At 37.5% G+C, this 15,391-nt stretch overlaps 1 protein-coding gene across 1 annotated transcript in view; it reads right to left on the bottom strand.

Moving 5' to 3' along the window:
- LOC145786233 (receptor-type tyrosine-protein phosphatase H-like) overlaps positions 1 to 14,932 on the bottom strand; it is a 38,505-nt gene extending 23,573 nt beyond the window's left edge. Inside the window, exons 1-7 of the mRNA XM_082597875.1 lie at positions 14,914 to 14,932; positions 13,948 to 14,247; positions 13,053 to 13,334; positions 12,360 to 12,638; positions 4,040 to 4,315; positions 2,519 to 2,794; positions 1,262 to 1,537 (exon numbers count right to left, since the gene is read on the bottom strand). Of these exons, the coding sequence (XP_082454001.1) occupies positions 1,262 to 1,537; positions 2,519 to 2,794; positions 4,040 to 4,315; positions 12,360 to 12,638; positions 13,053 to 13,334; positions 13,948 to 14,247; positions 14,914 to 14,932 (1,708 nt within the window). The remainder of the gene's footprint in view (positions 1 to 1,261; positions 1,538 to 2,518; positions 2,795 to 4,039; positions 4,316 to 12,359; positions 12,639 to 13,052; positions 13,335 to 13,947; positions 14,248 to 14,913) is intronic.
- Between the last annotated feature and the right edge of the window lie 459 nt (positions 14,933 to 15,391).

The raw sequence follows: 15,391 nt of genomic DNA, 5'->3' as shown, positions 1-15,391 counted from the left end.
TTACAGCGTTATGAAAGAAAGAACACAATCGGTATCATTTTTAAAGTCTTCAGTTTGACCCGACCTGGAATCGATATCAGATCTACCAGCTCCAGAGGCGAAGGCAAAACAACTTGGCCACTGACCTGGGGTATCGTCAGAAAAACATGCTTCGTCATCATATAATGAATTATATTATGCGATATCTAAAAATGTGCTTTGAATTCTGGACTCAAAATGTTTTTCAATACTTGCTAAAGGCCATTCCTGGTTCCACCTTGCAGCATTGGAAGCAATCTTCATAAAAACTCTCAATCCACTCTTATGACGCCAAAAAGAATTCGTTTATGCCTCAAAGCTCCTTCGTTAATTTGAATTCTTTTGATTAGCCAAATTTACGTTTCGTTTTTCTTTTGCGATCAATCTTTTACAATATTCATATTTATTTCATTATAAGAGAGTCACACAAAAACCTGCAGCTTCGAGCTATGAGCAACACTTCACTGGCAATATTTAAAATAATATAAATCAAACCAGGCTCCTTGTAATATGCCAGATTACTAGGGTTAAACGTGGTTATTAGCTTACTTGCAAATTCTTTTGTTACTCGGCGCTCAGGCTAAACCTGTGTAGTTCAAATTCCAGAGTCGCCACTGCTTTACAGTTTGTAATCAATCTTATGCTTTCCATGATACCGGTACCACTGATGCCACACGCAACCAATTGTTTAACTTTTCAAGATTCCTGGATCAGTTCAGTTCAGTTGTTTTTTTATTTCTGACCATCATATCAGAACAATACACATCAACATAGCAAAGGTCAAGAAAAAGGTAGAAGCGACAAAACGCGAACGTTAAAACGTGCTTGTGATCGAAGTAAGTTATTGAGTTGAAAAAAATTTGGCACGGTCGCAACACCTTCAGAAAAATTTAAGATATAAAGGGAAAATAAAAAAATAAAAAATGTTACAAAACAAATAAAAATATATAGGCTATAACTTTATTAGCCTACATAACTTTAGCTGATATATTGAAGATTTGTATGGACAGTTGCTATGAAGATCGGCCATGGTGCGTTATCAAGAGTGCTGATGGTCGTAAGGGGAACACGTCTTGATGCGTTTAGCTCATAGCAAAGAGCAAGGCAGGCAAAGAAAACCCCACAAAGAAATCCTACCACGGGCAAAGCCATTTCAAGCGCAACGCACCAGGCCTTGCACGACTCACAAAATAGATAGGCTATAACTTGACGACATGAAACAATGACAAATGATCATACTTACGAGTAAAAAAATCCACAGGTTCCGATGGGTCCCCACTGCCAGCTGCGTTCACCGCTTGCACAGTGAAACTGTATTGCTCGTTTGAGTCCAAACCGTCTATGGTGGTTGCTGTTTTTTTGGTGGTTTCATTAAATATTTGTGATCCAGGATCTTTTGATAGTTTGTACTTTACAATGTAAGTCAGATCCATTGAAGATCCTAATGCTTTGTCCCATGTTATTGAAATAGAATTATCTGTGGAGTCGGTTCTGTTGGGCGAAGGCATTACAGCTGGAACTGAAAAGAAATCAAAATGATAGTAAACGAGCATCTTTTAAATCACTTCAAAGAAGCTTTACACACAAATCAAAGATTGTAATGAGTACTATAATCATCATGCTATGTTTTCTCTGCGTTTACTTTCAGGTTTCAACAGAAAGATTAGTGATATTAGTAAAAGTATATTTGGCATTCAAAAACCGCAAAAACTACATATCGAATTTCTAGGGTTAGAAACCCTAGGAAAAGAAAGAACACATTTGGTATCATTTTTAAAGTCTTTGGTTTGACCTGACCTGGAATCGATCTCAAATCTACCAGACCCGGAGACGAAGGTGAAACAACTTGGCCACTAACATGATGCTGTAGGTATCGTCAGAAAAAATGTTCTTCATTACCATATAATGAATTATATTATGCGATATCTAAGAATATGCTTTGAATTCTGGACTAAAATTTTTTTTTCAATTCTTGCTAAAGGCCATTCTTCGTTCCCATCGCAGTATTGGAAGCAATCATCATAAAGACTCTCAATCCAGTCTTATGACGCCAAAGAGAATTCGTTTATGCCTCAAAGCTCCTTCGTTAATTTGAATTTTATGATCAGCCAAATTAACATTTCGCTTTTCTTTTACGATCAATTCTTCTCAATATTTATGTTTATTTCAGTATGACGATTGACAATAGCTCTTGAAGAGAGTATGACCAAAAACCTGCAGCTTCGAGCTATGAGCAACACTTCACTGGCAATATTTAAAATAATTCAAATCAAACCAGGTTCCTTGCAATATGCCAGATTACTAGAGTTAAACGTGGTTATTAGCTCACTTGCAAATTCTTTTGTTACTCGGCGCTCAGGCTAAACCTGTGTAGTTCAAATTTCAGAGTCGCCACTGCTTTACAGTTCGTAATCAATCTTATGCTTTCCATGATACCGGTACCACTGATGCCACACGCAACCAATTGTTTAACTTTCCAAGATTCCTGGATCATACTTACGAGTAAAAAAATCCACAGGTTCCGATGGGTCCCCACTGCCAGCTGCGTTCACCGCTTGCACAGTGAAACTGTATTGCTCGTTTGAGTCTAAACCGTCTATGGTGATTGCTGTTTCTTTTGTGGTTTCATTAAACATTTGTGATCCAGGATCTGTTACTAGTTTGTACTTTACAGTGTAAGTCGGGTCCATTGAAGATCCTAATGCTTTGTCCCATGTTATTGAAATAGAATTATCTGTGGAGTCGGTTCTGTTGGGCGAAGGCATTACAGCTGGAACTGAAAAGAAATCAAAATGATAGTTAACGAGCATCTTTTAAATTACTTCAAAGAAATCTTTACACACAAATCAAAGGTTTTAATGAGTAATATAAACATCATGTAAAGTTTTTTCTGCGTTTATGTTCAGGTTTCAACATAAAGATTAGTGATATTCGTAAAAGAATTTCGACATTCAAAAACCGCGAACGCTACATATCGATGTTCTATGTGAGCCAATATATTCAGTAAAGAATATAGCCTACGTCATAAAAGACTTTTTTAAAGTCCTCGGTTTGATCCGACCTGGAATCGATCTCAAATCTACCAGTACCAAAGCTGAAGGCAATAACCACTCGGCCACTGATCTGGTTTATCGTCAGAATAATAATGATGTAATAGTTTTGTTTATTGTCGCTCTGCAACAGCTAAGGTCTTTTAGCGACAGGGCTCATGTTTAATTTTATATCTGTTTTACGATGTCATCACATTATTACCCGACTTATTCTCACTGCGTTATTCATGAAGGAACACAATCGGTAGCCTATCACATTTAAAGTCTTCAGTTTGACCTGACCAGGAATCGATCTTAGATCTTTCAGCTCCAGAGCCGAAGGTGAAACAACTTGGCGACTGACCTGAGATATCGTCAGAATGACATTCTTCATTATCATGTAATGAATTATATTATACGATATCTCAGAATGTGCTTTGAAATTTAGACTAAAAATGTTTTTCAATTCTTGCTAAAGGTCGTTCTTCGTTTCACCTTGTAGCACTGGAAGCAATCTTCATAAAAACTCTCGATCCAGTCTTATGACGCCAAAGAGAATTCGTTTATGTCTCAAAGCTCCTTCGTTAATTTGAATTCTTCTGATTAGCCAATTTTAGATTTCGTTTTTCTTCCACTATAAATAATTCACACTATTTAGGTTTATTTTATAATGACAATAGCTCTTGAAGAGAGTATGACAAAAACCTGCAGCTTCGAGCTATGAGCAATATTTCACTGGCAATGTTTAAAATCGCATAATTCAAACCAGGCTTCTTGCAATATGACGTGATTACTGGAGTTAAACGTGGTTATTAGCTCACTTGCAATTTTTTTTGTTACTCGGCGCTCAGGCTAAACCTGTGTAGTTCAAATTCCAGAGTCGCCACTGCTTTACAGTTTGTAATCAGTCTTATGCTTTTCATGATACCGGTACCACTGATGCCACACGCAACCAATTGTTTAACTTTCCAAGATTCCTGGATCATACTTACGAGTAAAAAAATCCACAGGTTCCGATGGGTCCCCACTGCCAGCTGCGTTCACCGCTTGCACAGTGAAACTGTATTGCTCGTTTGAGTCCAAACCGTCTATGGTGGTTGATGTTTTTTTGGTGGTTTCATTAAATATTTGTGATCTAGGATCTGTTACTAGTTTGTACTTTACAATGTAAGTCAGATCCATTGAAGATCCCATTGCTTTGTCCCATGTTATTGAAATAGATTTAATCGTTGAGTCGGTTCTGTTGGGCGAAGGCATTACCGCTGGAACTGAAAAGAAGTCGAAGTGATAGTAAACGAACATCTTTTAAATTACTTCAAAAATTTTTTTACACACAAATCAAAGGTTGCATTGAGTGCTATAATTATCATGTAGGCCTAATGTTTTTCTGCGTTTACTTTCAGGTTTTTTATATAAAGATTGGTGATTTTGGTACAAAGTATTTTTGACATTTAAAAACTACAAAAACCTCACATCGAATGTCTGTGTGGGTCAATGTACCAGGTTTGGATCGAAAAAGTTATTTTTAATGTTTTTAGAAACAAATCGTTCATAATTTATGCAAGTTTTTATTTATTAAAGCGGGTGTTGACCTGCTTATTAATATCCCACTTAACCCAATCTGTAGCGACGAGTGGTTTTATGAATACGCCCCACCCTAGTAGGGAAATATGCTAGAAATGTGAAATTTCTTTACTTTTAAGTCGTTGATCATTAAAGCCAATTCCATCATTAGCAATGAAAAGTCATTAGCAATGAAAAGTCATTAGCGATGAAAAACAATCGAAAATCTTACGAATAAACAGAAAGAAATAATGCTAAGAAACAGATTGAGGAGAATTAGTTTATATAAATGGTATGGCTATTATTATTATTATGATATAATTTGCTTTTTAAATATTATGTAAGACGAACTCTACCTACATCTTAACGTATATAGAGTATAGGCTACCTATAGAACATCCTTTTCTACAATATTCTTGTCAGCAATCTAGCTCAGGTGCAAAAAAGTTTTATTTATAAACATTAAAAAAAACACCAAAAAACAGATTTGTATCAGCCGTTTTACGTTTGTATTTGTATCTTAAAGCTTAAAGTTTTATTCATTTCTAAAACACGATTTCTTGTAAAATATTTTCTCGCGTTCTTCCAGTGACTGCAGGCCACCACGGGATGTTAAAAATGATAACCTGCTTTATTTCCGGCGTTTTGTCAGTCAGCACGGCTGATTTTACCAAGAGGCCATTGTTGCTGACAAAGCCTTTCAGCAAAATGCCGGAAGTTTGTTTGAGGACCAGGGGCGAAATGTGAATAGTTGTGCGTGTTTGGTTACTGACATCACCTTTAAAGTTTCATCAACTTTCGTCCGTTTTGTGTCAATTACTTCTTAACTCACCAGTTTCTACTCTTGCCATCGAAAAGTTTGATGTACCGTCAAACACTGTCACTTCAGCGTCGTATCTACTTCGAGGTGATATCAATAAGATGATGCTTGCATCAACCGCAAACTAAAATGCTAGAAATATGCTAGAAATGTGAAATTTCTTGACTTTTAGTTTTTATTCTTTGCGACTTTTCTAAACCTATACTGGTCATTTTTCTACCTTCCTTCCCATCACAATAAGCATTTCGTCTCAGGTAAATAGACATTTTCGTGCAATGCTAGATATATATATGTTAATGTTAGTGCAATATAAATGTTAGTACAATTACTTTGAAATTTAAAAATGCCCAAAAATACCTTATATTTATGAGCAAAAGTAATTTTTTGTTTAGTTTAGCATTACTCTATGTTATAGTTCAAAAATTTCAATTTTGAAGCTATTTTCGGGAGGTTAGAATAAACACTGACTTTCTGATGTTTTTTCATTTCAATCATTTTATTTCAATAAATTTGTTGGGTAAAAATTTAATTTCTGTACGCACAATACACATGGCTATTGTCTTGTAAAATATTTTGGCTTTGTGATTTTCATAGCTCCCGTTATTAGCGATTAATTAGCACGGAGCTAAGATAGCCAGTGACGTGCTTTCCGCGTACGAAAACAGCTAGTACTAAGATAGGGTTAAGTTTGCTAATGTATCTGAGTACTTTGTGTGATTATGCGTTGTAGATGCAGTGCGCTATGGGCATTGTTGCGTAATATAAGGCCTAACCCAGCCAGCAAATCAATTTAAAAAATGATTGGTTTGCTGGCGGGAAATCAGAAAACCTGAAGTTGCTGATCAAGCCAATTCCATCATTAGCAATGAAAAGTCATTAGCGATGAAAAACAATCAAAAAGCTTACGAATAAACAGAAAGAAAGAATGCTAAGAAACAGATTGAGGAGAATTAGTTTATATAAATGCTATGACTGTTATTATTATTATGATATAATTTGCTTTTTAAGGTGTCCGACGTTTTCTTCGTAAATAGTTTTTCGTAAAATAATTGTTCGTAAACAATTGTTCGTAAAATCAATTCTTCGTAAACACAATTCTTCGTAAAGCATTTCTTCGGGCATGCAATTGACCGTAATACTAATTGTTCGTGAACAAATGTTCATGAAAGTTAGGCTAACTTACAGCTTTTTTTTTTTAAACAGTTACCATTATTTACGAACAATCAATTAGGGTAGCCTATATGCTAGAGATGTGCTAATTGTGCTTAAAGACGTGCTGTACCTGTAGAGTGTAGACGAGCAGACAGAGTGTAGACTGTAGAGTCCCTGATTCAAAATGGCATTGCAGTTTGTGAGCAGCGAAAAAGAAAAGCTAAAACTTTTGTATAGTGGCCAGCTTTATTACAAAGATTATAGTGCACTTTACGCACAAGGGCAAGAAACTACTTATTGGAAATGTGAGCATTTTTATAAGAAATGTCCTCCACGAGTAACAACTGCTATGGCAGCCATTGTACAATCCAGAGGTGAGCACAATCATGCTGGAGATGCTGGTCATGTCGAAGCAGCAAAGGTTATGGAAAATATTCTCTGCCCAGCAAAAGCCAAGGCAGCAAAACTGCCAAGTGTGCAGTGCATGAAAAGGACAGTCACCAAAGTGCGATTGAAGGAAAATGCAGGCCCAGCAATCCCACGTTCTCTCCGTGACATTGTGCTTCCAGTAGTGTACAAGCAAACGTTTGCTGGTGTAACATTCTTGGCCTATGATTCTGGGCCTGCAGATAACCGTATGGTCCTCTTTGCCACTGAAAGAAATCTGCAGCTCCTTGCCCGTTCAAAGCACTGGTATGCTGACGGCACCTTCAAGACAGTGCCTTCACTGTCTGAACAGCTTTACACAATACACGGACTGAAGGAAAACACTTCAGTGCCTCTGGTGTATGCCCTGCTGGGGGACAAAAGTAGAGGGACATACATTCATCTGCTGCAAATGATCAAGGAGTTGTTACCTGCTGTTGCTGTTCCAGAGACAATCATGACTGACTTTGAGATGGCCATGGTCAATGCAGTAAGCAGAGAGTAGGCTACCCACTTTCAACTCACCTTGGCTGTTCCATTTGTGCCAGTGCATTTGGAGAAAGACGCAATCAAGTGGCCTGAAGGAGCAGTACGAGCAGGGCCGGATTTAGCTGATGGGGGGCCCGGAGCACTTTTCGATCGGGGGGCCCCCTGCAAAATTTTTTTTCAAGCCTACGGCGCGAAAAACCACCTCTGCGTCTACAGTAGCATCAATCCAGCACTGCACAGCATTTTGCAGAAACTTCAAAGGCTGAAAGGAAGAAAAAATAACACAAAATCCCTTTTTTCCACGTAGAGGGGCCCTTCAAAAGTCGGGGGGCCCGGGGCACCTGCCCCCTCTAAATCCGGGCCTGAGTACGAGATAAGTGCAGAGTTTGCTCTGAGGCTGCGCATGTTGTCGTCTCTGGCCTTTGTGCCTATTGATGAAGTCAGCCGGGCCTTTGACATTCTTATTGATGGGAGTGTATTACCAGATGTTGCTCAGCTAGTAATTGACTACTTTGAAGACACTTGGGTTGGACGCCCAGATCGTCGTCAAGGGCGCCGTCCTCCAATGTTTGCAATTCAAATGTGGAACTGCTGTGATGGAGTCCTCAGTGGCCTTCCCAAAACTAATAATAGCATTGAAGGATGGCACAGAGGGTTCATGTTCCAGGTATCTGCAAATCATCCAGATATTTGGAAGTTCATATCTGCAATCAAGCGAGAACAAAACCTAAATGAGGTTCGCATTGAACAGTATGTCAGTGGCCAGGCAGGACCCCCTCCAAAGAAGAAGTACAAGGACAGTGCAGAAAGACTAACTAGAGTCGTCCGAACTTGGCGTCAAGACTTTCGAGATGATGAAATTTGTGATTACTTGCGTGGAATTGCACACAATACTTCATACTAAACTTGGCTCGTGGACAATTTGTACGAAGTTACTTAAAGTAGTATTGGTAGTGTAAGCAAAGAGTTGCTAAACACAGACAATTGTTGTATTCCAATAAATAGCAAAAAATGCGCTTTTTCATTGTGCTTATTTGTTTATGTCGTCGTAACTTGGTTATTCAGGAAAATTTGCATTATGCAACTTTATCGGAAATTGCAAGACAAACCTTGCTGTTGCGAAAAATTGTTCACGAACAATTGACCTATCACCTGTTTAGGAACAATTCACCTAGTCCTATACGAAGAATTGATGTATACGAAAAATTGCTTTACGAAGAATTGTTTTAGGAAGAATTAATTTTACGAACAATTGTTTACAAACAATTGTTTTACGAACAACTGTTTACGAACAATTCACCTATAACCGCTTTTTAAATATGTCTATTAGCTCAAAATAAATCATATTCATCGTCGAGAGTTAAACCTATTATGATTTGTTAGTTGTTACCAACAAGGCGTGAAGAAACAATCACCATTTTTTATTGTTTTGTGAAAATTCTTTGTACTGCTTTTCATATTGATAAGTTCACTATTTAATCAATGATAGTAGGCTAATGAAACGTTAGTGTTTAGTCCTGTTATTTTAATTATATTTAGTTAGATAGCGGCAATAAAGCTGAAAGCAAATCAATCTAAATATCAATATCCAATTCATCAATAGAAATATTCCATGTAATTATAAAATTGGAGGTTACAATCACAGACCAATGGAAAGTTATTTCAGGTGGCCACATCCTAGCACAGGGCTTCCTAAACTGGGGGTCGCGACCCCGCAAGGGGTCGCGTAACGAACTTCAGGGGTCGCAGAGAGTGTACCAATTTTACACAAAGTACTGCATATTAACACTTCTGTGCAATTAAGTTATTAACGGTATTGAGAGTCGGGCTAAATCGGTTAATGTGGTAAATCGGAATTTATAACCCTTTTATTGCAATGAGAAGTAAGATGGCTTTTAAAAGTGAAGCTAAATAGGTTTTATTACGGTAGTGTTGAAAATTGAAGTCGTGATGTTTCTAACAAAAAAAAAAATGCAGACTTGGCGCACCATTTTGGCAATGACATCTGGTTCTTGAAATTACGCAATTTATCAGATTTGCTTAAAGAACTTAACGAACTTAAGTTGTCCCTCCATAGGGAAAACATGTATGTTTTTACAATGAAATCTAAAATTAAAGCGTTCATCAACACATTAAACGTATGGAAACAAAAAGTTACAAGTGATTCGTTTGAAATGTGCTCATTTACTGAAAAATTTTGGTTAACAATAATGTAAAATCAAATGCTAAAGCCTTTGGTTATTAAACGTTTGTCAAATCTGTTAACAGTTTCAGAAGTATTTTCTTCCAGAATTGGACAATACCAAATTATACTGAATCCAAAACCTATTTGCACCGCAAAAACAAAGTAGCTAGCCTACCGAGCACTTCTCTCAGAAAGAATTTACTGATCTATCTTCTGACTTTAAATTTTGTGGAAATTTATAAATTGTATGCAAAACACCTTTACACTTTTTGGCTTGTTAAAACAGAATATCTACTATCTATTACCTGATTCAGCAGTAGGCCTAACCGCTCTCCTGTCGTTTGTTTTGACGAATTTCTGTTGAAAATTTCCAACAGAGGAAACTGAGGCAAATGCTGCGTATTCGTTGAGAGGATCATCTCACCAACAACCCAATTACAAAGATCAGTTAAAGTCTCCCTCGACCCAGCAAACATTGATCTAGAATCGTGGGAACAATTTGCCAGTGGTAGGTCAAACTGGAGGGAGAGAACCAGGGAAGACACGGATTTTTTCGAAAAAAAAACAAAAAAAACAGGATACAAAAGGTTCATAAAAAATAAAACATTAGAAAAACAGCTAATACAACCACGTTCCCAACTCTCCATACAATGTCACTTTTGCCCACGTCTTTTCCACTGTAGACCAGTGGCGTATATTCAGGGTGTTCAAGTGCAGTGCACACCCCAAGAAATCCAGAAAAAAAAAATTTCCATCGGTTGTCGATGTTCTTTACTTTCCTGATATTCTAACATCTTGCTGCATGCTGATTGCTTTCTTTTCAATTGCAAAACTTGTCCCCTTCTAATTTTAATACTCCAACGTTTGAGGTTATTGCCTTTAATTTTTTTCGGTCATTACCTTTAAGCTGGGTGTGCACTAACACCTTGGCGAGTGCTATTTAAAATAAACAATTAAGAAAAATGACGTCACAAGGCAGCGAAAACAGCAATGGTTTTAGTTCAGCTAGGCTGTGCACTCGCTGATTTGCACACCTTGGCGCGTCATTGGGGGAATCCCAGGCAATAGCAAGTTTTAGCTCGTTGGATTAGAGTTTGAGCTATGGTTTGAGGTGATCAGAGTTGGAAACAAGATAAGATAAAATGTTTTTTATGCACCAAGTGCCAGTAAATTAGGACTAGTTTGTCTGAATCTGCAACAAAGCTTATGGCAACAGCCAATATCATTGATGCACCATTCTAAAATTATTACTTTTGTCAAAAGTGGAAGATTTGACGTTGCGTTTATTGCACATACACATTGTGCTATATCCAGAAATCCAGGTCATGTAGTACATAAGTAGCTGAAATACACCCACCAACTATAATTTTGATACCGATTTGTTTTCTAAGCAACATTATTAACCATCCAGTAGTAACAAGCCAAAAAGGAGGCTAAAAGTATAACTGACCCCACCCCCGTCAATGTTTTGCATGAAATCACAAAGATTTAAACAGGCTTATGGCAATGCTTGTTCAGTAACCTTATTTAAGCTGTTTTGGCCTGTCTAACACTAACCTTTCGTTATAGCACTGCATATGTTGGTGGTAAACGCAACGCCAAATCTTCCACTTTTGACAAAAGTAGCAATTTGCTGTTATCATATTTCACAAACCTCACGTGATGGGATAAATCTGAGGTCAGATTCGGATTCAGCACCCCAAAGTTACCCTAAATCAGTTCTCAAAGCCCATGCAAAAAAAAAATGTTTTTTTGTTGACCAGTGTTATCGAGTTGCTTTGCTATTGTTTTTTATTTTAACTTTCACCTGTTTGTTTTTAATTCGCTTGTACATTTCTCAAGGTGTTGCAACTGAACTGAAGTATGTGACTTTAGAAATGCAACTTAATGTTTGATATTAAGTCTCATTCAATAGGCGCTTTCAAATAAATATCTATTTTGTATTCTTCTCCATTCCGACAACATTATTTTTGTCAATTCTGTTCATGTTCAGAATTTGTGCTGAAAATGCTCTCAGAACGCACCAAATTCAATGTTAATTTTTAAAATTTTCTGGGGGAGGCCCCCCAGACCCCCCGCTGTTGCTTTGCCGTCACTGAAAACCCTGTCAAAGTGGTCACGGTACGCCACTGCTGTAGACTAGGCCTCCAAAGTCACATCCGACTGGAAAATAAAACCAATGCTCGGACACGCGCTGGAGCCTACGACGACAATTTGTTCGAGTCAGCGTTTTTAACGCTGATGAACAACAATCAAAACTACTGTGAGCAGCTTTGAAACCGTCTTAGAACCAGCATTAACCAACGTTGAGTCACGGCTAGACTTGGTTGTAGCAAAAAGATGTCGCAGCCATCACACTCACATCCATCTGAATAAATGTGTTTGGTTCTTCATTTTGTTTCCAGTAGGCTACATGTAAACTGTAAAGTAACAGTCATTAAGTACCGTTAGCTTGTTTTAAGTTTTCATTTGAAAACCTTTCCATCAATATCACAAATGTAGGCTATATTTCGCGCTATTTATCATTTTAACCGTAAAAGGTCGCGAAAATTTTTAGGAGATTAAAAAGGGTCGCGACCAAAAAAGTTTGGGAAGCCCTGTCCTAGCAAACAAAAGTAGTCTTTGTCGTTGTTGCTTGAAATACAATAAAATCTCACAGCCCAAAGTTTTTTCTAACCTGTTGTTCCAACAACTTGATCTGATTTTTCACCAATACCACCAGCATGACGTGCAGCGACAGTTATGTTATAATTTGTGTTCGAAGTCAGGTTGGTAATTAGTGTCGAATTGGTGTCAGCTCCACTTTTGTTCATAGACCCGTCATTATCAGAAGGTGACCATGATATGAGGTAGCCAGTTATTTCAACAGCATCACCACCTCTTGGTTGATCCCAGCTTATGTTAATGTTTGAAGTTGTGCTTGAGGTTACATTAAGGGATGTGGGCTTTGCAACTTCTGCAATTTTGAAATAAAATTTTCAGTTAAAAAAGTGCACAAGTAACATCAAGACGTAATAGCTTTAAATATACCACCTTCAGCAGGTTTACAAACAAAATACAATCAAACAGAAAATGTCTCAACTATATACACCATGATTTCTCCTTTTCAGCCAGTGCTGTTAACAACATTTAGTTGAAATACATTTTTTTTTGAAATTGTCTTATACTGACCGTTTTGGATGTTGTTTGTCATCTTTGTGATGCAACACTCGTGAAAACAGGATAAACAGTGAACACGTTCATATAATAAATACATTATGGAGAGTTATGTCAGGCGGCCACATCCTAGCAAACAAACAGTATTAAAGTATTCTTTGTCGTTGTTGCTTGAAACACAATAAAATCTCACAGCCCAATGTTTTTTTCTAACCTGTTGTTCCAACAACTGGATCGGATCTTTCACTTGCACCTCCATCTCCATATAGTGCAGTGACAGTAATTGAGTAATTTGTGTTCGAAGTCAGGTTGGTAATTTGTGCCGAATTGGTGTCAGCTCCACTCACGTTCATAGATCCGCCATTATCAGAAGGTGACCATGATACGAGGTAGCCAGTTACTTCAACAGCACCACCGCCTAACGACTGGCTCCAGCTTATGTGAATGGTTGAAGTTGTGCTTGAGGTTACATTAAGGAATGTGGGCTTTAAAATACCTGGAAATTCATTGCTTCAACTTTAAAATATTGCAATGGATACATGCTAACAACCAACCTTTGCTAGGTTATTTGAGATAGAGTGCAATAAAGGTACAATGGAGTCACAGAACCTAACAAACGTTCTCCGAGTCCAAGTGTTTATTTAAGAAATTCGTTAATATAAACTTGAGATTTATACTTTATGCATTGTTTGTTTTGTCAAATGAACGCAAGTTTAACTCTGATCTCTACCTTTTCAAAATATTTGATGCGTGGTTTTAATCCACAAAAGCTTGATGAATATTATTAACACTTGAAATGTTTATGAAAAATACATAGCGGATAACACAAAATTTAAAATTGTTATATGTAGCCTATATAAAGGTTGCCTATCCCAAGCTTACACTTGCAGTGTATTTTTATTGTGCTTGGTCTCCAAACTAGCTGACGTCATCAATTGATAGTGTTTCGTATTATGAAATTTTTTCATCTGCCTGTATTGTACTTTTGAAGGAGTGATGGTGAAAAAGGGGCGCCAATTTGCGCAAATGTTGAAGGGCGGAAAGTGGTGGTGCTACGCCACTGCATACACATAAAAATTTAAATACTGTAATTTAAAGTAAGAACTTACCAGTTGTCCCGTTTGCTGGCTGACTTAGATCACTTGTCTTTGTAGAATTTGTTGTACGAGACTTCACAACCACAATATAATTCGTATTTGAAGTGAGGTTAGTAAAAATGACGTTTGTTGACGAAGAGTTCACTTTAAGTGAAAACGATTTTTCTGCTGTTCCATTAGAAAACAGTTTTTGACAAGTGATGACGTATTGTTTGACAGGGTCAGTCGTTGAAGTATCCGTCTCATTCCACTCAACTTGTAACTCGGTTGGTTCTGTACTGGATGTGTTGATGATTATCGGAGGTGGTGGACCTGAAACAATACACGAATGTATATCAGCAGCAACCATATGCTAGTGACCAACTCCACCTATAGCTTAACATATACAGTATGGAATATACCGATAGAATATTCTTTTCACTGCAATTTAGTACAATTCTTGTCAGCAATCTAGCTCAAGTGCAAAAAAGGTTTGTTTATAAACATTAAAAAAATACCAAAAACAGATTTGTATCAACCATTTTACGTTTGTATTATTGTATCTTAAAGCAAAAAGTTTTATCGATTTCTAAAACGTGGTTTCTTGGAAAATATTTTCTCGTTCTTTTAGTGACCGCAGGCAAGGCTGCCGCAAGATGTTGAAATGATAATCTGCTTTATTTTCGGTCTTTTTTCGGTCAGCACGGCTGATTTCAGCAAGAGACCATTGTTGCTGACACTACCAAACCTCTCCCATTCTGGTATATCAATGAAAATGCCACTGGATGGGGTTTTATTCTTTGTAAACTTTGTTCCGGTATGTTGACAGAACTACTTTCTGATAATTTGAATAGTTGTTAAAAGCCTTTCAGAAAAATGTCTGAAGTTTGTTTGAGGACCAGGGGCGAAGGTGAGTAGTTGTGCTTGTTTGGTTACTGACATCACCTTTCAAGTTTTATGAACTTTCATCCGTTTTGTGTCAATTGCTTCTCGACTCACCAGTTTCTACGCTTGTCATCGAAAAGTTTGATGTACCGTCGAACACTGTCACTTCAACTTCGTATACACTTCGAGGTGAAATCAATGGGCAGATACTTGCATTAACCGCAAACTAAAAAGAACACAATTCTTTTAATTGCATTAGCTACACCAGGGGCTATCAACCATTTTTGCATGAGGGCCACTTGAAAAGCTTTGGCGGCGGTATTAATACAATTTTAGATAGGTTGACGCTCATGCCAGAAAAGAACTCACTTCGTAGGCTACCCAGTAGCCTACCCAGGTCCAGCGCTACACGTTGTTAATATTCATCTTAGAAAACCGCACTAACAAAATATTCGAACAACGCTTCTTCAAGTCCAATGCCTAATAAACGAGGGCATTCGTTTTCCCCACTTGCAGCGAGGTAAGCGATTTTATCAAAAAATGAATTGCCAAGCAAAGAGTAGGCTACTGTTGTCTCTTTGCTTTACAAATG

Source organism: Aplidium turbinatum, chromosome 17, assembly GCF_918807975.1.
Source record: "Aplidium turbinatum chromosome 17, kaAplTurb1.1, whole genome shotgun sequence".
Taxonomy (NCBI): Eukaryota; Metazoa; Chordata; class Ascidiacea; order Aplousobranchia; family Polyclinidae; genus Aplidium; species Aplidium turbinatum.
This window is presented reverse-complemented; position numbering and strand designations above follow the sequence as displayed.